At 42.6% G+C, this 24,909-nt stretch overlaps 8 protein-coding genes across 8 annotated transcripts; 3 read left to right on the top strand and 5 right to left on the bottom strand.

Moving 5' to 3' along the window:
- Positions 1 to 233: 233 nt before the first annotated feature.
- Positions 234 to 2,038, top strand: BDB00DRAFT_908427 (acyl-CoA N-acyltransferase; the record flags this gene model as incomplete). The annotated part of the gene is made up of 4 exons (XM_053128624.1): positions 234 to 380; positions 491 to 757; positions 830 to 1,055; positions 1,155 to 2,038. Coding segments are annotated over 4 exons (1,047 nt in total), but the record flags the coding sequence as incomplete, so codon positions are not given.
- A 2,528-nt stretch (positions 2,039 to 4,566) lies between these two features.
- On the bottom strand, positions 4,567 to 5,330 carry BDB00DRAFT_799572 (uncharacterized protein). Its single transcript, XM_053121701.1, has one exon. It carries the CDS (start codon positions 5,146 to 5,148, stop codon positions 4,867 to 4,869), a length of 282 nt encoding a protein of 93 aa, XP_052985067.1. The 5' UTR covers positions 5,149 to 5,330; the 3' UTR covers positions 4,567 to 4,866.
- Positions 5,331 to 7,147: 1,817 nt separating this feature from the next.
- Positions 7,148 to 8,024, bottom strand: BDB00DRAFT_881201 (rRNA-processing protein fcf1; the record flags this gene model as incomplete). Its single annotated transcript, XM_053128063.1, has 4 exons — positions 7,148 to 7,376; positions 7,452 to 7,524; positions 7,624 to 7,772; positions 7,999 to 8,024. 4 exons carry the CDS (start codon positions 8,022 to 8,024, stop codon positions 7,148 to 7,150), a joined length of 477 nt encoding a protein of 158 aa, XP_052985068.1.
- Positions 8,025 to 8,703: 679 nt separating this feature from the next.
- BDB00DRAFT_799580 (uncharacterized protein) lies at positions 8,704 to 10,902 on the bottom strand. Its single transcript, XM_053121702.1, has 6 exons — positions 10,788 to 10,902; positions 10,500 to 10,618; positions 9,906 to 10,385; positions 9,690 to 9,833; positions 8,962 to 9,596; positions 8,704 to 8,884 (listed from the first exon to the last, which is right to left on the bottom strand). The coding sequence occupies exons 1-6, from the start codon at positions 10,850 to 10,852 to the stop codon at positions 8,816 to 8,818; spliced, it is 1,512 nt and encodes a 503-aa protein (XP_052985069.1). The 5' UTR covers positions 10,853 to 10,902; the 3' UTR covers positions 8,704 to 8,815.
- Positions 10,903 to 11,590: 688 nt separating this feature from the next.
- Positions 11,591 to 16,412, top strand: BDB00DRAFT_799582 (SNF2 family N-terminal domain-containing protein). The gene is made up of 18 exons (XM_053121703.1): positions 11,591 to 11,671; positions 11,786 to 11,824; positions 11,902 to 11,940; positions 12,040 to 12,099; positions 12,257 to 12,399; positions 12,465 to 12,571; positions 12,659 to 12,759; positions 12,836 to 13,015; positions 13,079 to 13,321; positions 13,411 to 13,521; positions 13,585 to 13,735; positions 13,834 to 13,934; positions 14,006 to 14,180; positions 14,262 to 14,430; positions 14,509 to 14,596; positions 14,682 to 14,778; positions 14,846 to 15,084; positions 15,180 to 16,412. The coding sequence occupies exons 1-18, from the start codon at positions 11,657 to 11,659 to the stop codon at positions 16,173 to 16,175; spliced, it is 3,054 nt and encodes a 1,017-aa protein (XP_052985070.1). The 5' UTR covers positions 11,591 to 11,656; the 3' UTR covers positions 16,176 to 16,412.
- Positions 16,413 to 16,437: 25 nt separating this feature from the next.
- On the bottom strand, positions 16,438 to 17,873 carry BDB00DRAFT_403929 (uncharacterized protein). Its single transcript, XM_053117255.1, has 2 exons — positions 17,514 to 17,873; positions 16,438 to 17,428 (listed from the first exon to the last, which is right to left on the bottom strand). Exons 1-2 carry the CDS (start codon positions 17,740 to 17,742, stop codon positions 16,515 to 16,517), a joined length of 1,143 nt encoding a protein of 380 aa, XP_052985071.1. The 5' UTR covers positions 17,743 to 17,873; the 3' UTR covers positions 16,438 to 16,514.
- A 79-nt stretch (positions 17,874 to 17,952) lies between these two features.
- BDB00DRAFT_944335 (uncharacterized protein) lies at positions 17,953 to 19,755 on the bottom strand (the record flags this gene model as incomplete). Its single annotated transcript, XM_053129488.1, has 7 exons — positions 19,486 to 19,755; positions 19,246 to 19,381; positions 19,047 to 19,171; positions 18,860 to 18,968; positions 18,575 to 18,780; positions 18,139 to 18,446; positions 17,953 to 18,047 (listed from the first exon to the last, which is right to left on the bottom strand). Exons 1-7 carry the CDS (start codon positions 19,665 to 19,667, stop codon positions 17,953 to 17,955), a joined length of 1,161 nt encoding a protein of 386 aa, XP_052985072.1. The 5' UTR covers positions 19,668 to 19,755.
- Positions 19,756 to 22,751: 2,996 nt separating this feature from the next.
- Positions 22,752 to 24,373, top strand: BDB00DRAFT_799589 (uncharacterized protein). The gene is made up of 3 exons (XM_053121704.1): positions 22,752 to 23,366; positions 23,457 to 23,555; positions 23,612 to 24,373. Exons 1-3 carry the CDS (start codon positions 22,846 to 22,848, stop codon positions 24,219 to 24,221), a joined length of 1,230 nt encoding a protein of 409 aa, XP_052985073.1. The 5' UTR covers positions 22,752 to 22,845; the 3' UTR covers positions 24,222 to 24,373.
- The last annotated feature ends 536 nt before the right edge of the window (positions 24,374 to 24,909 follow it).

Consider the following 24,909-nt stretch of genomic DNA (forward strand, 5'->3'; position numbering starts at 1 on the left):
CCGTGGAAGAAAAAGAACCGGCGTCTGAGCAACAGGAACAAAAGCACGAGCAAGTTCGCACCAACTCCGACAACGGCGCCACTGATCGACACCAACCAAAAGAGCCGTCATCCCCACCGCCGTTGCCTTCCCCACAATCACAGCCCAAGCAGCGATTTTCCTTACGACCGGTTCGACAGCCACCTTCCTTACCGACACAGGCATTCCTTCCACTGCCCACGCGCGGTGCACATATACAAAAAGTGCAGATTGGCTCGTATCTGATTGACGTATGGTACCTTGCGCCGTACCCAGAAGAATACAGCCACTTGGAAGTGCTATACATTTGTGAGTTCTGCTTGCGTTACATGAAAAGTGCATTTGTGGCAAAGCGACACAAAGTAAATTTCTCAGAATATAGAAAAAGTGGGCCTTGGGATATATATTTTGCATCAGCCGATGACAGCACGTAACCCGCTATCTTTCTATTGATCCCCCACCCCCCGTGTAGGCAAAATGCCCAATGAAGCATCCACCAGGAGACGAAATATATCGCGACGGCATGCTTTCTGTATTCGAAGTGGACGGACGCAAAAACAAAACTTACTGTCAAAACCTGTGTCTATTAGCCAAAATGTTTTTGGATCACAAGACTTTGTACTACGACGTCGAGCCATTTCTGTTTTATATCTTGACAGAGATGGATTCCCAAGGCTGCCATTTTGTCGGCTACTTTTCAAAGGCATGTCGACCTTCAAGACACAGAATGGACCGAAGAGTCGTAGTTTATTAAAGTGTTTCCAACAAGTTTTGCTCACACGTATATGCGCTTTTCATACAGGAAAAAAAGTCGCTACTGGATTACAATCTATCATGCATCATGACGTTACCGTCCTATCAACGTAAAGGTTATGGCCAATTCCTGATTGATTTCAGCTACATGCTGTCTCGCAAGGAAGGCAAAGTTGGAACGCCAGAGCGCCCACTTTCGGATCTTGGACTATTAAGCTATCGCAAGTACTGGACTCAAGCTCTCTGTGGTGAGCTAGAAAAGATGCCTGCTAGTAGTATTGAAGGTATGAATAGAAATTTGAATTGCTGGTGTATTGATGATTCGTGCATGATGTGTGAGCAGCTACGACATATGTGCTAATATGGGCGATGCACTTGTTTAGAGCTGAGTAAAGCAACATCAATTGCGGTTGAGGATATAGTGTTCACGCTCAGAGTAAATGGCATGCTGAGACGGCGGCGGTCAAGTGAGGATTATGATGGTGACGACGACAGCATTGACTGGGAAAACTGCTATTACGAAATTGAATTGCTCCCAGACCATCCTTGTTCAGAAAGCAAAAAGAAGCTGCGCCCGGTAGCCAAGATGGAATCATTAACATGGGTACCGTTCATGGTTGCAGCAGCGCGTGATGGAACTCAAGCTGGTGTATTGAATGTGCCCCGAGGAGCATCAGCGACTGCAACGGCTGCAGCAATGCCATCACCTGTACGAACATCACCGCGAAGGAGACGCAAGTCGACATCTTCATATTCAAGTGCAGGTAGTCAACGAAAGCGGAGACGTTGATTCTAATACCATGGCCAACTTTCCAATATCTTTCACCTCCACCCTTCATCCACCTCCTCCTAGTAACTGCTCCCAATAAATATGCTTTTACTAGCGGTCCCTGCCTCGCTTCGCTCCGCGTCATTCAACGGGAACGCGTCGCAAGGGTAATCCCTATATACAGTCATTTCAGAAAGTAATGCCGCTGGATTATAAGTTTTGAATCGTGCCAAAAATTTCTTTGTTCAACAATGATGTCAATCATCCAAAATAAGGTCGTGTTTGGATTGGATGAACCTTGTTTATTTTTGCTGGTCGCTTAATAATTGCCATCTCCCCCTTATTTAACAGACATTTAAAATGAGTATGCAATCAATTAGAAATTTGGATAAGAATATGGGCATTGCTATCATCAATAAACTAAGCACTTGTAACGATGAAGAGTAAACTGGAAAAGAGACATAGCAAGGTTGAGGGAAGAAAAAGTTGAAGGTTAATAGATGGGTTATAGAAAGAGAAAAGGAAAACAAAATTAGGAAGTGACGTATGTAATATTTTAGACAGAATAGACGTGTTCAGATCAGTGAGCATACATTTCAATGTAAAATAGCTTAATTTTTGGGATTTTGTTAATGCTACCAGCGGTATGAGGGCGGAACCCAGTCTACGTGCATCAAATTGCTCTCATAAGGAGCAGTGAATATGATTGTCGAAGTTATGATAGCCTATACTCTTTGGTGCTTATCGTATGATGATTCATCGTAAGAAAAGAAGAGAAGAAGAACAACGCGCTTTCTGTATCCTGCTTCCTTTTCGTAGTTGCTCTAATCTGCACAAAGCATGTCAACAAAATTTTCCTTTTCCGGTTCACTCCACCCATGATTTCTTTACCGCTCACAGTGAACATCCTTCTTTATGAAGCTTGCTTGACCACGCTGCACTGCATAAGAAAGCTGTTTATTGCCATGGCATTCAGTAGTCATGACAATCCATGTTCCTGAAAGCCGCTTGTTGCCAGGGCAAGCATGTCAAAACACATTTTATTTTATTCGCGCCACCCATTTTGACCGATTCCGAGCGAAATGGCGGCTGCTCTTGCGAAGCGATTCGCAGCGCTTTTTTCACACAACCGCAACCAGCGCAATGGGCAGACTCGTAGCAACACGCACATACTCAACCCTTGTTTTTTCGAGGCTCTGAGGCCAAGTTACGATGTTTTTTGCGCAGGGTTTCCATTGTACTTTGCTGTCATGCTCGGCTTCTTCATGCGCAGACCTTCCGTGCTGGCCGTGAATAAAGTTGGGGGTGGGGGGTTGGATGGGGGGATGGAACCAAAGTTGGGGGACGTCACTCGTCCAGGCGAAAACACTACACTGTATACGCTTATGGAGGTGTGGTTTTAGACTGCTTGTCGTCTTTAGTCTCGCATTGAGCTCGCTCGGTGGTCAGCTTAACGAACGATAATCGTAAGCTGGCAAGCGTGGTGGATGCAGAGAAAGGGATTCTTTTCAAGAAAAACAGCGTCGATCGTATATCCTATCTGTCTGCTTTTCCCAGGGTGCGCGTGAAGTATGATACATGCGAAAAAAGCAAACCAGATTGGCTCGGAACGTATCCTCCGAACTAACTTTTTTTCCTTTCCATTTTTCTCGCGAACTGAACTACGTGATGTACATTGGAATAATAATAAAACTTTTTTCCTTTCCATTATTTTCGCGAACTGAACTACGCGAACACAGAAAGTAAAAAAAAAAAAGATAAAAAACAGTGCCAAAGTGTGATAATGCGCGTTGTGATCGTGTTACTGTCGTCTGTCATTGTTGTGCGCTTTGTTGAGCACGGAGCTTATCTTTGCCTATTTTAGTTTTTTGTACGCAAAAAAAAAAGATACAGGAAAGGACAAAAAAGCAAGCGTCCCTTCTTCAGAATCTCATTGGGCCCCAGACCAGCGTTCTTTTTGGAAATGAACTTTGCCCATAAAAAGACACCCATTTTACGCAGCGTGTTGCTTCCTCGCTTTTTCTTTCTCTTTTCACTTTTCACTTTTTCACGATCACATGTGGTAAGTTCCTCTCTTTTTTCTGTGGATGTGTGGGGAGGGAGGGGGGGCTAACGCGGGTTTTTGTGGGTCGTGGGTGGGTGGGTGGTGGTGCTTGTTTTGTAGGCACGGGTCGACGGAGGTGAAAGGTAGGTGGTTGAAGGTAAGTGGGTGTGTGTGTGGGTGGTGGTGCTTGTTTTGTAGGCACGGGTCGACGGAGGTGAAAGGTAAGTGGGTGAAGGTAAGTGGGTGTGTGGGTGGGTGGGTGGTGGTGCTTGATTTGTAGGCATGGGCGACGGAGGCGTAAGGTAAGTGGGTGAAGGTAAGTGGGTGTGTGGGTGGGTGGGTGGTGGTGCTTGTTTTGTAGGCATGGGCGACGGAGGCGTAAGGTAAGTGGGTGAAGGTAAGTGGGTGTGTGGGTGGGTGGGTGGTGGTGCTTGTTTTGTAGGCATGGGCGACGGAGGCGTAAGGTAAGTGGGTGAAGGTAAGTGGGTGGGTGTGTGAGTGGGTGGTGGTGCTTGTTTTGTAGGCACGGGCGACGAGGGCGTAAAGGTAGGTGGTTGAAGGTAAGTGAGTGGGTGTGTGGGTGGGTGGTGGTGCTTGTTTTGTAGGCACGGGCGACGATGGTGCAAGGTAGGTGGTTGAAGGTAAGTGGGTGTGTGTGTGTGGGTGGTGCTTGTTTTGTAGGCACGTCGCGATTGGTGAGACCGGACTGGGCATCTCAATACCAATCGACCTTCCGTGATCCACAAAGCGACCAAGACAAGACCCTAGCTTTGTGGTGAGAGGGTTACGGGAGCAGATGTCGATGCACCTTCCAGTGGTTGCTCCTGTCAGTACCTGCTCAAGAGCAGGGAAGCTAAGACATCGACACCCTATTATTGATTAGTATCATGTATCAAATAAAAAATGCTTCTCGTTCGCTGAACTTATTTGTGCGGTGTTTTATATTGTTGTAAGACTTCTTCATATATGCGAGCGAGACTCCTCATTCTCGTTCCTAATTGCACAATAAAGACATTTGCATTGAGCAACATAGTTGCCATTCGAAATCGTTGCCGAAGTGACATTGATTTTGTCGTGAACAATGCTGTGATTCGGGAACAAAGGAGTCGACATTCAGAATGAGGCAGCCAACACTGACGCAGGTCTGTTTCTTAAAGGCTATCATCAATTAGAAGGGCTGTAAACCAGATCCTCCTTCTCCTACCGTTACCGAGCTTCACCACTTTGTCCTTGTCGTTTTTTTAGTACACTTTGCTTTGGTGCACTTGTACTGCACGGTCATCTATTTTTGCGTCCTTACTTCTTGGTGAATCACCTCACCTATGTCGCTTGTTACTCTCCGTCGCATTACTGGCTTTCTGCACTGACTGGTCGCTTTGCTCTCGTCGGATCTGCGCCAACGACGACGATCTCCGATACAATAACTGCATTGTGTACAAGACCGTGCGCCGGCAACGTTTTTACCCGATACCTTCGTTGACATATGTGCTGCCAACAAGAATAGCATGAGTCTTCGTGACCTTATAGCACAAGAAGCAGCTTTTAACGTACTTGAGCCTCCCATGGTCTGTTGTGCTTTTGTAGTTCATATACCCACTGATTCACCGTCCGAAGAACGACAACATACAAATTTTAAAAGATACTACCGAAAGCGTGACAAAACCTGCATTTTCGAAGCTGCCATGTAAATATCCATAGCAAAGTAAAAAAGACGATGATATGTCATGAGCAAAACAAGAAAAAACCAATAGTTTATAGACACAAAGCATGACTTTTAAAGCTTTTCGAGTCGTTGCAGGATTACTAAATCAGCTTTCATAGCAGTGATCATAAATTCTGGCTGGCTCGTTTTAATGGAGAGGGAAGTACAAGCAGGCCGATGACAGTCGTCGCCGTCGTCCTCAAGGAGACGTGTCACCCTGCACTAACATATGTTCTACTATGCGAGTTGTGTATATACTATGCTCTGAGAGCGTAGCCGCTTATTTTGATAAGATGCCAGCGCCTGTTAAAAAAAGATACGTACCACTGAGCATGTCAAACAACCGCCAGGTTAAGTGGAATGACGTTATTAGGATCGACCACTGGCTTTTAATAAGAGCAATACGATGGCTGCTCGGAGTACTGAGATGGTTGCTAAGAACTATACTTAATACAATCAAGAAGACAGCAACATCAATATATTTGTGAATATACCACGTAGAGAAAGATCCAACAGTAGTAGAATCTTATTCCAATGCTGGTATCATCCACTTCAATAATGTTTCCAAAGACTACCACGAGGAGGTGGCACTGCGTTAGCCTTTAAAAATAGCAGTTAAATATGTGTGGTTGTAACAGTGAATGTTGGTAAAAGAGAGATTTCTTGACTGTCGTTATACTTTAACAACGAAGCCACCCGCTCAGCTTGCGCTTTTCTCATGGGAAACGAGTCTCACAATAAGCGAACAATGGGATAATAAACAAGCACTTACTTGTATGCCTCGCATCCACATGGTTATAGGTTCCATCATTTTGAGTACAGAAGCCCCAAGTACAAGATATAACAATAATCGCTGCTAACCAAAGTAAAAGTGATCGCCGCACGAATCATCCTAGTACCGAATCTAAAACCAACATGGATGACAACAATAGCACGCAAGAGATCATTACTTTATCATCATATACTCGTCAATCCTTACAGGTTGCTTTAAGTTGATATTGTTGTTTGTCTTGTTCGTGTCTATCAAAGCACACACCCCTCAGGAACCAAACTTGGCTAGTACCTTCGCCTGTTGTGTAGCCTGCGTGTGGCCTGTGTGCGAAGTCTTCAATCCGCTTCTTGCGTGATAACGGTCATATCCACCTATCAGCATACGTCACGAGTCGTTCCGTTTTTTCTCTACCATCTCATAGCTCTTCATATCTCAAATGCTACTCCCTCACTGGTCCTATTAGATATCATATAAGAGCCATCTGCCATAATTTCATTATATACATTTGTAATATATGCTAAACAATCCATGCTGATTTGCTCCCACTCAACTAGATCAAAACTCAATTGTTCGATAATGTGCTCCCTAGTTTACTTTAAATGGGATTAAAATTTGCATTGTTTATTAAAAAGAAAAATAACCAGGTTTGAAAAACAGGGGAACGGAGTTTCCCATCAGTTGTGATTTCTATTGCTCATTTCGTTCTTCTCCCTCTCAATATCAATGAAGTTGTCTTACTTTACGCATCCATTGTTTTATTCTAAGCTGAAGTGTTCTTGAATATCTTACGGTGAAACACAGGATGAATAAAAAGATGTCCAATGATATATATCCCTTATCATATCAACGGGCACCTCAAGTCCCATATTTTAAACCAACATTGCATGGACCCCACATTTCTGTAAGGATTCTATACCAACACATGTATGAATGTGTTTTATAAAAAGGAAATAAGAGGTAAGATGACAACTTTTATGATATGTACAGTACATGATTTTAAAAATAACAATGATTTTTCCTTATTTCTATCGAGGAAGAGGGGAGGAATGAAGGTTCATGAATTTTGGAGAGAAAGAGAAGAAAGAAAGCTTAATACGTGTTGGTACCAAGTTCAGGCAAACGTTCAATCACATAGCGTCTACCAGAGATATACATGATCGGGATACCAGGAACTTTACGGATACGTCGCTTCAGATCACGATCACAGGTTGCCACGATATAACACTTGTGCTGCATAATCCGTTGAACAAGGCAGTCATCTGCATAAGTGCCCTTGTGCGAGCATGGTAATCGCTCGAATCGAGGGTCACGTGCAATCCTATAGTAGAACGGGTCTCAATAAGCATTCGCCACCTTGAAAAACCATTTCCCGTCCACCGTTTCATTAACTTACTTGAGTGCAATACGATATTTGGGACCCAACTTTTCCAATTCGGCAAGAACACAATCCGTGATACAAGGAATCGCTAAAATAAATGATTGGCCACGGAATGAATGAGCTACTTGTTTGGACATATAAACGAAAACACAGACAAACATTTTGGTGAAAAAGTTGAAGAGCTTACATTTAGCGTACAAACAATCCATCATTGCCTTTACAAGTTCCAGTTTGTTTTGGATCGAAAAGTTGATAAAGTTGGTATCGACCAGAACGTGATAAGGAGGACCGAGGGCAGAGTTATACTGAAAGAACATGGAAGATGCCACCTGGGGCCTATATCATAACACACATCAGTTTAGTGCATTCGTTTAACCAATCGCTATAGGTATGGAATACATACACCTTTCGTACGGCAGCCTTTTCTTTATCTTCTTCCTTCTTCTTTTGTTTTTCTTGATTCGCTTTCCTATATGTAGATCCAACACATGTCATGATTAGTTTATCGGATTGTTTAACTCGATTTGTCAAAGACTTTTCCAGGTTTGTCAAAATAACATACAATCGCGAATCGTTTGGATTGATCATGCGCTTGGCAACCGAAAATTGTCTGGTTTTTCTTGCTTTACCCTACAATTCAATAATTATCCTGGTTCTTTAGTTGTCGAGCAAAAAGGCAATAGATCTCTAAACATTTTCGACAATTATTACCATCGTGTATAAGTTAATGCCAGGAGAATAAAACGATTCGAGATCTTGAGTAAAAAAAATTAACTTAAAAAAATGTGACGGAGTTTTTCTAATTACTCCTCCACTGAGTGTGCATAAGATTGACCGAACTACACAAGTTGCTGTCAGGTGTCTGTGTCCTTTTATTTCATCATATCATACTAATTTTTGCTGCTGTTTGTCGCGCTGTCTTCAAGGCAGACTTAAAAGGATCAAGCAGATGTTTGCATGTCATATATTTGGTACATGCGATAAATTGCATAAGATATGTGGAAGATAAATGGTGCGGCAACAAGTTCAATTATAGGTAGTATATTAAACATTATTACTACATGAAAAATGTCGTCGTCAGGCATCTCTAACCTTTGTTTAGCTGGTCATAGTAATCGTCAATGATTTTTCTTAAGGCTATATTGCTCACATGGCCTAATTCACTATACTGCTAAGTTTCAATCTGTTGCTCAATTGGCCCGAAGAAGTCTCGATGGCTTACAAGATGTTGCGGATCGTGTTCAAAGCATAGCATATTTTTTCTCATGGATTATGAATCCTCCAGCAAAAGATTAAACAAACAGGTGTATTATTTATAAAAGTATTATCATGCTATGGTGTATGAATATGAAAGAAGGGAGCCTGTTCTATTGATCTTTCTACTCCGTATCCACATTAGTAGCCGAGCCTTGTCCTTCTTCTGCAGCAGTAGGTCCACCTTGTTTTTTCTTTTGATGAAATTTACAATATGATCAGTAAGATACAACACACACATCCGCAGGTTGTGATAGATAAGCAAACTTACTGCTTCCATGGCAGCCACCTTGGCCTTCAACATAGCAAGTTCCAGATTGCGCCGCGCAATTTCTTGCTTCTTTTTGTTATACTCGATTTGCTTCTCTAGTTGTTCCTTTTTCCGTCGTTGTTGCTCTTCGCGTATCTTTGCAAGTTCTGCTGCACGCTTCTTGACAAGCTCCGGATCCGGTTCTGCATGCTGTTGCTGTTGCTCCTGTTGCTTATATTGTTGCTGTTGCTGCTGGGACTCTTTACGCCAAAACACCTTGACGAAACGGTTGTTAAATAGGACTTCGGGTGATTGATGCGCTTTTAAAGCTTCATCATGCGTCTTGAACTCGAGGAACGCGCGCTGGTTTTCAGGCTGCAGCTCAATATCCACAATGGTACCAAACCTTTTAAAAGTTTCGGTGACAGAGTCGATAGTGCATGCTTCGGTGGGGATCTTCTCAATGACGAGACGCGTGCTGTTCTTGTTGTATCGAGTAGTATAAGGTACTTCTTGGTAACTTTGCTGCTGATGGTGCCGTTGTTGCGGTTGCGGTTGTTGGTTCTGATGTTGCGGCTGTTTGGGCGTTTCGGCCATGTCGGCGGGATTTTTAAATTCGTAGGGCGTTGTAGTCATATTATAAGGGGTGACCTGACCTACTCTCATATTATATGAATTAGTTAGTAAAGAAATGGCAAAGTCATTTGATAGTATCATTCTTCCCCCCCTCCCCTTTACTCTCTTTTTACCTGACATATTCATCATCATGGGGTTTGACATCGGGGCAGAACCAGGCGTGCTGAACATGGCTTGGAAATTTGAATAATCTGCAACGGCGACATTTTGACCATGATCATATCTACAACTGTCACCAAACAGACAAAAGCCACGTTCTACAGCAAGACAGCAGCGCAGGTTAGCACCATGTAGACACACATACACACAACGGTTATCCCAATGTATACCTTCAAAGTGACGACAAGGTTGTCGAATTCTTGGCTCTTGTTGTTGATTTGGTATTTCTGCACGGTTTCCAAGACGCTTACGCAAGTGTTCAGGTAAGGTTGAAAAGACTCGTTCTTGTTCAGGCGACCGTGACAGCTTGGTAGGCCGTTCTTCTTCATTGGTATGTGAATCTTCTGGATTTTTGCGTTTTGATGTTGTTGCTGAGGTGATATCCGTTGTGGCAGCGTGGGAAATATCATTAACAACCGTCTCTTCTTCAACGTTCACGTTCCGTCGCTTAAAGTTACGATCATCGTCTTCTTCGTCATCGCTTTCTTCCTTTTCACGCTTTCGTCCTGTCACTATTTCATCAACATCATTTTTTAGTGTTGTTGCTACTGCTGCTGGTGTTTTCTGAGCTGTCGACGAGCTGGTATTGTCACGCGCTGCGATAATCCCGTCGATTACGTTAAATACGGCTTCAACTGCCTTGTCTGTGTCTAATGATATATACATGCAACCGTGCCGTGTGTACTTAGCTGCTGTTCCCGGCTTTTTTTTGCAATAACATTTCCAAATCTTTTTTTTGTCTACATATACATCATGACACGTACTTTCTTCACAAAAAACGGATAACTCATTCTTGTAAGTGGTCAACAAATCATCACGAGACGATCCTTTGTTGATGAACAAAAGAATAAAATCTAGCAATGCTTCTGGATCGGCTTCAGTGCTACATGAAAGAGGAAAAAAAGAACAGTCAAAGAACGCGCGTAAAGATCACAAAAAATACGGTCTAGCATCGCTCCCCATTATGAACGTTTTCAATCACTGTCCCCTCCACCACCTTCTCCAATCACTTTTTGGATTAAAACAAACATCCAACGTAAGGATTAACTTACAATGGCTCGAGAACGATCAACAGCCGCTTGCGAAGAGTTTCTGTTTCTTCAGGTGAAAAATCCATTGTAAAGGAAGTGAAGTCGGAAAAAGAACGCTGAGCTGAGGCCGGCAAAGGCTGACTGGCAATGCTGCGGAGTGAAACTTTTTTTTTGCGAACGTTTAGCTTCACTTCTTGTTGTTTTGTCGACCACAACCAATCCCTATATGTATATTTTTTGACTGTGATTACAGAAGTGCAGTATTCAAAGACAATCAAGCTGCTTAGGTACGCTTGGATATAGGACAGGTTGTGGATTAATAAGTCATGTGTCAAACGTCAAATAATTCCATATCTTTTTGGCTTATGTCATTCATAGAATTGATCTAGACTATAGGTTGTTATGTTTATAGATGTAGAGTTATGATATTCCTTAAGCTACTGAGTCAGTGCACAAACTGGAACAAAGCGTATCCAATTTGTACGCTATTGTTAAATACTATCTCGTCATGCCGTATAAAGGTCTAAAGGATAATGAAAAATATGCATTCCCGTATATCCTAGCCCAAATCATGCAAAAAAGCTCAAAGCTCTGTTGCATCAAGTGTATTCAGTGTGCACATTGTTTTGCCATAAGCACAAAACTCAGCGTATCATCCATCTTTCTACCAATACGTACTTTGAGGAACAAAGAAAAGATGAATCCTGTTTTGGGTGACAAAGGATCCATTTACGCGTTGTAAGGCCATGCCGACCATCATCATATCCGCGAAAAGAAATGAAAAACGCCGCGCAACAAATCGCGTAAAAAAATTAGCAAAAAACAATTTTTGTTCTGCTGCGTTTCGTTTCTTCTCCCTTTTCCAAGTACACTACGTTCTTTAATCAGCCATGTCCAAATCATCTGTAAGTGTCAAACCGAGTACCTTCCCATTTTCCAGATCTGAACGATTGCAAACTTTGTTTTTACTGATGTGTCATACACTCTTGTCGTCTTCTCTTTCCTACTCCTGATATAAGGCTGAACCTATGGAAGTTGACAGTCAACTTGAAGGAACGGTATGTAGCACTTGAGAAAAGAAAAGAAAAACTGTCACTTACTCTCGCACCATTCTAACTTATGGTTAATTACTTAGGCTACTCCTACCGATACAAGTAGCGCTCAGGATATAGAGGTCAGATCGCAAACGATAATGGGAAAGCAACACGCACGCGTTATTTTGTAGAATACAGTTGAAAGACTGACGCGATCGAATGGGGGGTGGATTATATAGATGATAGAAAGCCGATCGACAAAACCTGTACCTAAACCAGAAGAAGACGCAAAGTCATTGGTAAATACATTTGCGTTTCATTCAAGGCCTGTGACAACAACCGCGGTAGCAAAGAAAAGCGAAAAATGGATTCAGATCATCTAATCTATTTCTATTTTTTCCGTCATCTCAATCGGATCGCGCTACTTTACAACTTACGACCAACGAAAAAATATAGTACAACAGCCGTGTTAAACGATACCGATATCTGCTTGGGCAAACTGATTTGTTTGCTCACTTTTTAGATTTGAAAGCGGATAAAGACGAGGCTTTGCAAAAAGTATTAGACGAGCAAAAGAACGGAGGAAAGTCAGAAGATGGGTAAGAATGGAACTTTTCATTTCATAGCCTGAAGTAATTGATACTTAATATCAAATTCTGCATAGCTCAAGACGACGACGAAAGACTGAAAAGGAAGAGGATGAAGAAATTCTCAAGGATGAATCTGGAGACTCTGATGAGCAATTGACTGTTTTCACCGAATCGCCTACATGTAAGCATTATGGTGAAAAGAAAAGCACCATCATCAAGGATTATCTATAGGAAGTTCTCTTAACTCGCTTGTTCTCTTTATCTGTAGACGTCACTGGTGGTAAGCTGCGCGATTACCAGGTCCAAGGTTTGAACTGGATGGTATCACTATTCGAAAACGGTATCAATGGTATCCTGGCTGATGAAATGGTAAAATGATGACTCCATTAGCGACGTAGACGTAGCATGCAGTGTATTCATTCATTATATATTACGTAATATATAGGGTCTTGGCAAGACGTTACAGACAATCTCATTCTTGGGGTACTTGAAACATATCCGTGGCATCAATGGACCACATTTGGTTGTCGTTCCCAAATCAACGTTGCACAACTGGAAGAACGAGTTCAACAAATGGATGCCTGATTTCAATGCTTTTGTTTTCCACGGTGATAAGGAGAAGAGGGTATGTACTGATATACTCTTGGATAGTGATTAAGATGTACCAACAAATCCATGACCTTTATAGGCTGGATTGATTAAGGACAGACTCAAGCCCATGGACTTTGAAGTCTGCATCACTTCTTATGAAATCTGTTTGCTGGAGAAGTCTCAGTTTAAAAAGATTTCGTGGCAATACATCATCATTGACGAAGCCCATCGTATCAAGAATGAAAACTCCATGCTGTCGCAGATCGTCCGTATTCTGCAGTCAAAGAACCGCATGTTGATCACTGGTACACCGCTTCAAAACAACCTCCATGAACTCTGGGTAATTACCGGATATACATTCGGTTAGGAGAGAAAGAAGGAAGCGAAAGAATATATTTGCTGATGCTGTTTTAAATTATGCGATACTAGGCTTTGTTGAACTTTTTGTTGCCAGATGTCTTCAACTCATCTGAAGCATTTGATGAATGGTTCGCCGGACAAGATGGTGATAACAAGAAGGTGGTCGAACAGTTGCACAAGGTAAATATATAAAAACTGTGGATGTGAGGATATAAGCAGTTACTGATGGCTACTGTATTCTAGGTGCTGAGACCTTTCTTGTTGCGTCGTCTCAAGTCTGATGTCGAAAAGTCACTTCTGCCAAAGAAAGAAATCAACGTCTATGTCAAAATGAGTCCCATGCAGCGCAGATGGTATCAAAAGATTCTTGAAAAGGATATTGATGCTGTTAATGGTAAGCAATTTCAAAGCTCTCTTGCTTTCTCAGCTTCTCATATCAAAATTGGGCATATTGATTGACATGATTTCGCTTTTATACATTTCCTTCAATAGGTGGTAGCGCTATGTCCAAGCGTGAGGGAAAAACACGTCTCCTTAATATTGTCATGCAGTTGCGAAAGTGCTGCAACCATCCTTATCTTTTCGATGGCGCTGTAAGTGATCAGTTTGGACATAAGTCAAGTAAGCAGAGAAAGATAGCTAAATCGCGAATGACATATAAAAGGAACCTGGCCCACCCTATACCACGGATCAGCACATTGTTGACAACGCTGGCAAAATGGTTGTATTGGACCGCCTTTTGACTCGACTCAAGGCACAAGGATCGCGTGTTCTTCTTTTCAGTCAAATGAGTCGTGTCTTGGATATTCTTGAAGATTACTGCTGGTGGAAAAATTACGGTAATTTAATCCCCGTTCTTCTTTATGATTTACTAGACGTTATCAGAACATAACCTCACAATTACATAATGCACTTTCTAGAATACTGCCGTATTGATGGTCAAACGAACCAGGACGATCGTATCGATGCCATTGATGACTACAACAAACCAGGCAGCGATAAATTTATTTTCCTGTTGACCACACGTGCTGGTGGTTTGGGTATCAACTTGACTTCAGCCGACATTGTCGTCTTATTCGATAGTGATTGGTAAGAAGCATTTTAATTGTCTATGGTGGGCCCTGACGTCATGTGTTCCCCTGTACTAAAGTATATATTAATATATAGGAACCCGCAAGTCGATTTGCAGGCCATGGATCGTGCTCACCGTATCGGTCAAACGAAGCAAGTTCGAGTTTTCCGATTCGTGACTGAGGTAAAGAAACAGAATAGATGTCCAGTAGTTGAAAAAGTGATGTTAAATCAAAATAACTGACGAATTTATGCATATTTCTCCATAGAATGCTATTGAAGAAAAGGTATTGGAGCGTGCAGCCCAGAAGCTTCGTCTTGATCAACTGGTTATCCAGCAAGGCCGTGCACAGCAAGCTCAAAAAGGTACGATAGAGGGATAAGATAAGGAGGAAATGCGTGTTATAGATGTGTTAATTGTGCCTCGTATTAGCTGCCAGCAAGGATGAACTGCTTACGATGATCCAGCATGGTGCTGAAAAGATTTTCAACGAGAGCGATTCCTCGACTCCTGCTCCCGAGGACGACGACGATATTGAAGAAATTCTGCGCCATGGCGAGGAAAAGACTGCAGAGCTAAACAAAAAGTATCAAAACCTCAACATTGACGAACTTCGTAACTTTACATCTGAAAGCGCATACCAATGGAACGGTGAAGATTGGAGCAATAAGGTAAAAATAATATGTTAACTGGCTTAATAGCTACACTTGAACATTTCAGGGCATTCTGAGACTAACTGACCTCCTCTTTTTTGTCCTTATTTTAGCGTAAAGCAGCCGGTGTCGGTCTGTCATGGCTCGGTCCAGCTAAGCGTGAGCGTAAAGGCAACTATGCTGTGGATGACTACTACAAAGAGGTATTACGTATCAGCACCAAGACGCCATCGACCAAAGCACCACGTGCTAAGCGATACAACTGTGAAGACTTCCAATTCTTCCCACCAAAACTGCAAGAGCTCAATGAGAAAGATACACTGTACCTTCGCAAGAGCTTGGGCTACAAGATGCCACCGATCTCTGAGGAAGGCGAAGCCGAGGAAATCGAGCAGCAAGAAAAGGAGCGAGAAGAAGAACAGCGCAAGATTGATAATGCCGAGCCGTTGACGCCAGAAGAAGAGGAAGAGCGCAAGAAACTCTACACCAAGGGCTTCTCAAACTGGTCCAAGAAGGATTTCATGTCATTTATCAACGCATGTGCCCGATATGGACGCAACAACTTGCAAGCTATCTCGACAGAATTAGAAGGCAAGACGCTCGATGAAATCAAAAAGTACTCCAAAGTGTTCTGGTCAAGGTATAAGGAGATTAGCGATTACGAGCGACATATCACCAAGATCGAGAAAGGCGAGAGTGAGCTCGAAAAGATGGCGGATATCCAGGAAGCATTGGCCGAAAAGGTATTGCGCCACCGTGTGCCCTTACAACAACTCAAGATTCAATACACACAGCCTACCAAGGGCAAGAACTACACCGAGGATGAGGATCGGTTCCTATTGGTCATGCTTGAAAAGTATGGCTATGGCACAGAGAATGTCTATGACAATATCCGACGAGAAATCAAGGAATCGCCCATGTTCCGTTTCGACTGGTTCCTCAAGTCAAGAACTTCGCAAGAAATCGCCAGAAGGTGCAATACCTTGATAGGTTTGATCCAAAAGGAGAATGCCGAATCTGAAGAGCGTAATAGCCAGGAAGAAAAGAAGGTAAATACACTGAAAGGTTATAACGAGCCGACGACAGAAAAAAGGCACGTTCAACGCTAACGTGTCTTTTCTAGAAGAAGGGTGGTTCCAAAGCAAGCACACCCACACCTAAATCCCGTCGTCGCTAGAAAGTATAATTAGTAAACCTCACATCTTTTTCACATATACACACTCTTTTACTCACATCCTCAACCCTGCCCCATAAACAACAACTATTACAATCATACATGTTCAATGCTCCGCTACCCACAACCCAGATCAGTAAATAATAAAAAGCCGTGCAAAAACAAAGTTTATATATACAATGCTCGAAATGGGTAATATCTATGTGGTTATGCACAGTGCATGGTTATTGATTTTTCTGCGGAGTGTTCTTTTTCATGTGAAGATGAAAGTTTGTTAATCAGCTTCTTCCGCACAGTACCCGGGCGGACAATCAGCAGCGTCATAGGGCGGTAACAAAGGCAATGGCTCTGTTTGATGCCGAAGAAACTTGGGCTTAGTAAGCAGCGTATTGTCGCTTACAACAACGTCATCGGTGTATGGCAATAAAAGTTCATCTTCCAAGGCAACCTCAGCTGCCGATGCTGTTGCTATAAAAACTGGCACCAAAAACGTTTTTTTCTTGGTCTGCAGTGTGTTTTGTTTGCATTTCACAACGATCTTGACACTATATCGCATATCCACCTGTCGTCCATATTCAAAGGAAGGTGAAACACCATCTTCTTCATTTAGCAGAATAAGAAATTCTCCGGTTTCCATCCGACGCTGGACGTGCTTGAGAACAATGGTTTTCGTGGAATGAAACGCACTTGTCGTCACCTTGAAATGTTGCTCGAGAGAAACCGTAGCGAAAATCAGATCGCTTGCTCGAATAGCGACTCGTAATATGTCGCCAATATGGTACGTCGTAGTGGGGACACGGACGGCGACTGATATCGGACCAAGCTGCTTTTCTTCTTTGAAAGAAGTAGTTGAGGATGCAAGTGCTAGCGTAGGTGGTATCGGTATTTTGGGTTGGAAGGATACAACGCAAGGTTCTGTTTGGAAAGGTCGGAGTCCCGGTCGATCGAGCGTGGCGACGATATGAAAGGCATAGTAAACGAGTGTATTATTGAGCGCTGATGGTGGATAGTTGACGTTTGGCATAGCACAGGTGAATGGAAAAAGATGATAGCCCGGTTCCATCACTGGCCAGTTACGAACACTCTCAGTATCATGGGAAGGATGGCCCCACAAGACTGTCCTAACGTTGAATATGCGATCTTCCACTATCCGTTTACCCCAAGCAATTGCATCGTAATTGAGCATCTCTAAAAGTGTATGGCACGCATATTATGTGAGTTTTCTTTGGAGGTATCATGCTATGTACAGTCCTTATATTCTCACTCTATGTACCTGATAATTTGAACGCAAGTTTCAACTGCACAGCAGCCAAAGGCTCACTCAATTGTACGAGCACTGTGCCTTCAAAAAGTGCGCCTGGCGAACAGGTTAGCTGGCCATCTTGATTGCAATACTGTGGTGCTGGCTCAATGCGAAAACGCACAGGGGCTTTCTTGTACTTTGATGATAGAGAGTCAACATGGCGAAGGATCATTTCCACCTGGTCCTGCCGGTGAACCATGATATATCATTTAATGTCTGGAATAATAAAGAAGTTACAGAGATGTATGAAAGGGGGTGAGAGGGAAAGAGAGTAAAGAAGAGCTTCAGATGGAGTCGCAAAAAATAAGAAATAAGGAACCGGACGTGGAAAAGAGTAGCAGGAAGGGATCGACGAATCTCTTTTATCTTAGATTAAGCATTTTTATTCGCTGCGGTGTTAAGGCGTCTATCAGACCGGGGGTGGCAATGCTTTTAACGGATGCGGAATCAATGCACCGGATATGTCTCCCCACCATTCAACTGTGCGATGCTTGTACCACTCGACTAAGGTAGAAGCAACAACAACAACAACAATCAGCCCTGTTATACAAACTATGCACATATCCACAGCACACATCCACCCGCTACAACTTACTTGTCTTTCGCAGTCCACCTTCAAAATCCATCTTGGGTTTCCACCCTAACCCTTCTAACTTGGAACAGTCTACGCCATATCGTCTATCATTGAACGCCCGATCATGAACGAATTCAACGTGGTCTTCCATCTTGTAGCCGAATATCCGTATCAGGCGGGTAGCAAACTCAAGATTTGATATTTCAAAGTTGCTGCCAATGTTGTATGTTTCACCCACTTCGCCCCGATGGAAGATGGTGTCTAATGCGTCGGCCACATCGCCCGCATACAGATATTTTCGAGAATTGTGTCCGTCACCATGGATATAGCTGCTTTTTAAACATGTGTCGTCGGTTAATCAATCTAGCTCTATTTCTTTCGTCTGACATCCGTACGTATCTCCTACCCAGTCCTCCTGGATACACGCACACTCTGATTATCACATTTAAACACTTGCCATTTGCCATGCCGTAATAAACTGCAGATGAACTTTGATGTGATTTTCTCGGGATATTGGTAAGGACCGTACACGTTGTTTGACCGGGTAATCATGATGGGCAGGTTGAACGAGTGGTGATATGCCTTAACCAGACATTCTGCAGCAGCCTTGGTAGCAGAATAAGGATTGGTAGGTGCCAGAATCGAGTCTTCCCTGCAATCCGGCTTTTGAAGGGTTATTTATAATGAACGGTTTTCAATCCAGGTTCTTCTCGTCTATGTATTATCAAGATATCAAACTTACTCGGCTGACGACTTCACCGTAGACTTCATCGGTGCTGACATGAATGAACCGCTTCACATTATGCACTTTGGCAGCTTCAAGCATGACGTGTGTACCCATCACATTGTTTCTAACAGAAATTGGTTAGGATAATTGCGTCATTCAAAGGGGCGGACAGAGACAAAAAAAAAAGGCGGGTTGGTCATACTTTGTGAACTCAAAAGAATCCCCAAAAGAGTTATCCACGTGGGTCTGTGCTGCCAAATGGAATATCACATCGATCTTCTTTTCTTTGAGCACAAACGCCATGAAATCCGACGAGGTGATGTCTCCCTATAATGATCCATTTTGCATAAGTACTTTTCTTTTCCGCCCTTCCTTCGGCTTCTTTGCTATTACGACAGTACCTTGATGAAGGTATAGTTTGGAAATTCGGAGACGGCTTTGAGGTTATGCAACGAGCCGCAGTAATCAAGTTTATCGACCACATAGATATGATATTCGGGATAAAGAACGACCATTTTACGGACAAGAAAACTTCCACTAATCCATATTGATACAGTTACGAAGAATGACAGTTAGCCCTCTATCTTTCTCTCGCTTTCTTGGAACAGCAGTGGAGGAAGAAACAAGTAGAATAAGTTTACATGAAGCCTGCACCACCAGTAATTAAGATGCTTTTAACATCCTGAAGATCGGATGGCAATTCCGGGATGCGGTTGCCAATGTCAACTTGATCGAAGGGAGTGATTGTTTTACACAGTGAAGCATGCTTTTGCTCGACGGATTCTTCATCACGGACAGGTTGCGATGCGCTAGGTGGTATCATTGCGTTGTGCTGTTTTCTATAAGTCGTTTGACAAACAAAGGGGGGAGGGAGGAGTAGGAAATAAGGGGTATTGGGGAATAGAGAAGAAAAAAGAATAAGGGTTTCAAGTAGCCTTTCCTTTTATAATTATCGGGGTCTGAGACACCATGATTCTGTGGTTACACCAGAAACAGCATTCCACCATGAAGCAGTAATTGACCGTCAGTTGTTACAAGCATGATTGGTACTATATAGCATGAGCGCCATCGCCAGCGTCATCATAACGGCCTTCTATTATTATGGTTAAGGTCGCATGCACTCTCTACTTTCTGCCACGCGGACAAATGCACAAGACACTTCAAAATAAAAAGAAAAACAAACAAGCACCGATTACGTAAACAGTCGGTCCGCGGAGCTCTTTTAACCGACACCAAACCACCCTTCTCTCTTCCTTTCTCTTTTTCCAGCAAAATGATTTAACACGATCGGGTTGGATAAGATCCACATGGGTAGGACACGTATACGACTTTGGAGAGTTTGTGTAGCTGAAAAAAGAAACTCATATTATGACGACAATAGAGGAAAATGGCTGGTCATTCATTGACATAGTACGGTACAATGTAGTATGATCAAAGGGATTGTAGACCCGTACCTCCTGCCGCTGCTTGTGTTATGTCATACACGCTATGAAAGTGAGTGGCGGATTGACTTACGTAAGCTGAGTTTTTAAGTTCCGGGATCTGCTGTCAGTCAAAATAGCCTCTTGCCGTTGTACTTGTCGAGACCAAAATAGATCTCGAGACCCTATTATCTCCATAAACAGACTACACCACGTCGGATGAATAATATTGCACGGATATACATATGCTCAAACACCTTTCCCCCTAGTGTCACCAGGAATGAATTCAGTATTATATAATCAGTGAATAAAGAGATGTGGTGCCGCTCTTATGTTTACAGTAACTGACTTATCTGCTGGCGGTGGTCAAACCAATAATTCGGTGCTCCACTATAAACAAGTTGAGCGAGACATCATGATGACTCGAAATACTCTACAACGACAAATGGCACTGATGTGATTTGGTGCAGATAAGCTAGAAGAAAATAGCTCGATAGTAACGTTTGCATACCGCTCACTAGTTTCAGACCACATGATATGGGGTGAATAATCATGCCAACCATCATAATCTCTAATGAGGAAAATATTTTTCAAACTTATGCTTCACTTTCAAATCATTTGTGCAATATGCAGAATGGCCATATATATACATGTTGTGATAACGTGAGCTTGAATCCAATGCTCGTAATTAATAGTCTCGGTGGTTTAGAATAGCATCGAGAGCACTCCTATTAACATTTATGTTGCACCATTTACTATGGTAATAAATCGATTCACATATGGGTGTCACTAGAAACGACTAATCCCAGTACGATAAACAAATAAGACTACTCAGTACCGCCTTCACTGGTTGATCTGCGAACCCTCAACTTATAGCAAAACTAGAAGTCTTTAGAAGTCTTGATTATAAGATAATATCGTGGAAAACAAGAAAGATATAAGCTAAATATATATATGGAAATTTTCAACAGATAATATGTGCATGATAATATTACTAGCGGTAAACAGCAAACGTCCACTGTAAACATGTGTATAAATACCATAGGGACCTTTCTTGCGCGGTTTACTTATTGTAGTGTCTGGTTTGTTGCTGATGTAGTTGTTATGAAATTACTCGCTCTTCTGTAGCTTATGTGATTGTTCCGCTTATCATTAATTCGTTACTTTTAGACCTAAATCGAAACAATAACCGCTGCTTTAAAAAACAGCGTTAAAAATATGCAGCTCGGTTTTCTAGGAATGGTAATAATAATTACTTAATGCAAAACTCACAAATAATCAGCATTGTACCCTATTGTAACGTTCAGGGCGGTAAAGTCCTGTATACTAAATCATATATAATACAGCTATATGACGTTGTTGCTAAGTAGGCATTGTGTAATACTACTTTCCTTGGGGATCATTGCTAAGCTACTAAATCGCACTTTTTTTTCGCATTTAAAAGCTTGATGATCTTCAATATATCGGATTCTGTACTGAATACACTTTTACGCGCAGTGCCCACCAGAATTTAGCCAGTACAATCGACCTCACTGTTTTCAACTCCACAATTCGAAGTGCCTCGGATTTTGTAACGTGTGCTTGTACCTTAGAAATCCTAAATTCTTTACCAGAAACCCGTTTTTCGTAACCGTTTTCGTGATTTTTTCTTAGTATGCGCAATGCAGAGCCGGCCGTGTCCTTAAGAATTTACGTGTGGGACCCTTCCTAGTGGCGGCATTTGCCTCTAATTACACTCAATTATTATCATTATTTGACACATATGGACGATGATTTGCAGTAAGTCGATCTATTATTAAACGCAAACAGCAAATGTCTCATACTTCTACGCGTTAGATATGCATATAAAGGCAGCTTCATAAATTGAGCTATATTACATATACGGTTTTATAAAACAAAACCTTTTTGCTTGCCCTTACTATACCAGTGATCCATAGCATTTTAGTGACACGGGATAACGAACATATTAATCTATCTGTGCCATTTTCCCATCATGAATTTTCTCACAGCTGGAATATAGATCGTCACGTGTTATGAACTTATTCCACACCACGTCTTAATACCATGTATCAGTATTCAGCTCCATGTGCAGGAAGTACCAGTGATAAAATTCAATGCTTACATGACGACGAACTATTGTTGCTGGATACTCAGCATGTCAATTCAAGAAACGGTCTGGATGAGACGGGCTTGCAATACCGCTAATATTTGCGTAACGTTTCTTTTGCGGGTACTTGCCATATACGCTATGATCTAGAAATGAGAGCACGAGGGGGGAAAGGTTTGAGCATATTCTAGTGCAAGTACCGGTGTGCGGCAGAAATTATACAGCGCGAATTGCAATATGTAGAGCATATCATGAAATGTGTGTGTGAAAAGTTGACAACAAAAAGCAGCCGGGGTAAGCCCGCCAGGAGTTGGCACGGCAAATTATGATTGGACTAAAATGTCAAATTCTAGTGGACGGATACGTACCTGACCGTTCACTCGCATTCGCTTTTCTCTCTTCCTTTCTCCCTTTGACCCAACGCCCTCTTTCTCTCCCTCTATCCATTTTTTTGCTCCTCATACCTTTGCATAATGACCAACGAAATTGCTGTTGCCCCTGCTTCTGCAGAACAAGAGGTCTCAGAAAAGAAGGCCGTGGAAGCCCAGAAGGCTGAAGGAATTACAGCAGAGGAAGAAGGAGAATACAAGGATCGTTTCCTGGAGGGTAGTCAGCGCATCATTGCTTACGATCTGTTGGAAGCGCGTGGCAAATCAAGTGAAACGTCAGATCCTGATGTCGAACGGTACAAAAAGGCCAAGAAAATGTTCCTCAAGGGTTACGACTTGTGCATGACGATCCCACGTTCATTGGATGAGGAGGTCCTGTTAAACCATGAGCAAGATGTCAGAACCGCAGCAGAGACTTTGGTGAATGCCTGGTTACTGGATGACAAGGCCGCGCCCATGTCCGAACGCGTACTTATTTTGGGTCAGCAATATGAAAAGGTGTTGCTGAAGGATGTCGCTGAAGCTGAACGGGAAGGCTTCTTCATTAAAGAGAGTTTGCTGTTTTCTGCTTGGATCTTGTTGGTAGGACGTCAATACCAGCACTGGTGAGTTTTCTCCTTTTCTCCTTTTGCTTCTCAGTGATGTTGTCTATGCATTCTTTTCTCATCATTGCCCCTCATTTAATATGATACTAGCTTGACGACACTTACGCTCGCAATTAATACCTACGACGATTTGCCAGCACGCGTGTACTTCCTTCGTGCTTCATGCTACTTCTCTCTGGGCAAGCTGAGGTAAAATTGGCATAAATTATCGCTTAGGAGTAAACGCCAACTGACAAAGTCTCTAGAATTGGCCTCAAGGATTTGGAAAAGTGTCTTCAAAAGGACCCAGGATTCACTGTGGCATACAGTGTGCTCGGATCTATTCACATGAACCTGAAAGAACGCGACCAGGCTATCAAGGGATTCAAGGAATACCTTGAACGTGGCCACCCCGATACCGCCGATTACGTCAATGCACTGTACTCACTTTCCATTCTTTTGCAAGAGAAGAGCCGCAAGTCTGAAGCTCGTGAAATGTACAAAAAGGCCAGAGATGCAGAAGCACGTTTCAAGTATTTGTACGGTACCAATACTGGTATGAGCGATACCAAGCGCCAGGCTGTGCAGTTGCACGAGTCTGCCGAGGACGCACGCAAAATCATTTTCGACGCCATGCCCGCCAAGCAGTACAACAACAAAATCCAACAGCTCATCGAGGCAGGTATTCTGAACTCGCCGTACGCTGCCAGTCCAGAGCAGTGCTCCAACTGTGGTTCCAAGCATTTAAAAGACCAGCCAGGCAAGCCTTTGCTGTGCTGCGGTGGATGCAAGAGCATTTGGTATTGTTCTCGCGATTGTCAAGTCAAGGACTACAAGGCTTGCCACAAGGCTGCCTGCAAAAAGGCACAAAAGTGAAGTGTTGTCAGGTGCAGGATGATTTTGCTTAAAAACGTATCAGTGTAGTTCTTTTGTTTCCCCCTATCTCTCTTTTTCTTTCTTCTTGCAACGCACTGTTTTTTGGCGTAGCGTATACTATAAATTCCATTTACAATCATTTTTACATATTTAATTGCATCTGTGCTACTTGCTGTCTGTCGGTGCACTTGGATGGCGACGCGCCTTTCCACAAATTCAAAACTCGACTTGCTACGATATGTATGCATTCCGCTACTGTATCTTTATCGCTCGTGACCTCAGTATCACCAATATCATGCACTGTTGCCTTGCGACTTACTCGTTATAAGAATGGATCTCTTTACGCTTGTTGGGATCCATTAACATAATTGACTCGTCGTAAGGCTGTGCTACAAGAACCTATGCTTCTTCTCCTATACTTGAAAATGAAACGATACACAAAGACGCGGATGCTGTATGTACGAATGCGTGTACCGTTTATTCAACGGATCGACAGCTCCCAATATGGTAGTTACGTATGCCTCGCATTGACAAAAGCGGTTGTTGCTTGAAACATACAGAACAGACTTTAGAACATCATACAACTATAACTATATACTACTATTTGAAAGACTTAGTGTGATGAATCTAGCGTACGCTCGTCATGATTATTACGCGCAAAGACAAACATATGCTCACATAACATTAT

This window comes from Zychaea mexicana, assembly GCF_025766255.1.
Source record: "Zychaea mexicana strain RSA 1403 chromosome Unknown BDB00scaffold_4, whole genome shotgun sequence".
Lineage (NCBI taxonomy): Eukaryota > Fungi > Mucoromycota > Mucoromycetes > Mucorales > Lichtheimiaceae > Zychaea > Zychaea mexicana.

Excerpts from the sequence above, each read along its gene's own strand:
- BDB00DRAFT_799580 (XM_053121702.1), bottom strand. The coding sequence starts at position 10,852 with ATGGATTTTTCACCTGAAGAAACAGAAACTCTTCGCAAGCGGCTGTTG. Across the intron at positions 10,386-10,499 it reads ATCCGTTTTTTGTGAAGAAA|ACACAGACAAGGCAGTTGAA; the intron begins GTACGTGTCATG and ends ATATATCATTAG. Across the intron at positions 9,597-9,689 it reads CATGATGATGAATATGTCAG|GTCAGGTCACCCCTTATAAT; the intron begins GTAAAAAGAGAG and ends ATATGAGAGTAG.
- BDB00DRAFT_403929 (XM_053117255.1), bottom strand. The coding sequence starts at position 17,742 with ATGGTTCACCGGCAGGACCAGGTGGAAATGATCCTTCGCCATGTTGAC. Across the intron at positions 17,429-17,513 it reads ACTTGCGTTCAAATTATCAG|AGATGCTCAATTACGATGCA; the intron begins GTACATAGAGTG and ends ATACACTTTTAG.
- BDB00DRAFT_799572 (XM_053121701.1), bottom strand. The coding sequence starts at position 5,148 with ATGGGAGGCTCAAGTACGTTAAAAGCTGCTTCTTGTGCTATAAGGTCA.
- BDB00DRAFT_799589 (XM_053121704.1), top strand. The coding sequence starts at position 22,846 with ATGACCAACGAAATTGCTGTTGCCCCTGCTTCTGCAGAACAAGAGGTC. Across the intron at positions 23,367-23,456 it reads GGACGTCAATACCAGCACTG|CTTGACGACACTTACGCTCG; the intron begins GTGAGTTTTCTC and ends ATATGATACTAG. Across the intron at positions 23,556-23,611 it reads TTCTCTCTGGGCAAGCTGAG|AATTGGCCTCAAGGATTTGG; the intron begins GTAAAATTGGCA and ends CAAAGTCTCTAG.
- BDB00DRAFT_799582 (XM_053121703.1), top strand. Across the intron at positions 11,941-12,039 it reads GTAGCGCTCAGGATATAGAG|ATGATAGAAAGCCGATCGAC; the intron begins GTCAGATCGCAA and ends TGGATTATATAG. Across the intron at positions 14,779-14,845 it reads TGCACAGCAAGCTCAAAAAG|CTGCCAGCAAGGATGAACTG; the intron begins GTACGATAGAGG and ends GCCTCGTATTAG.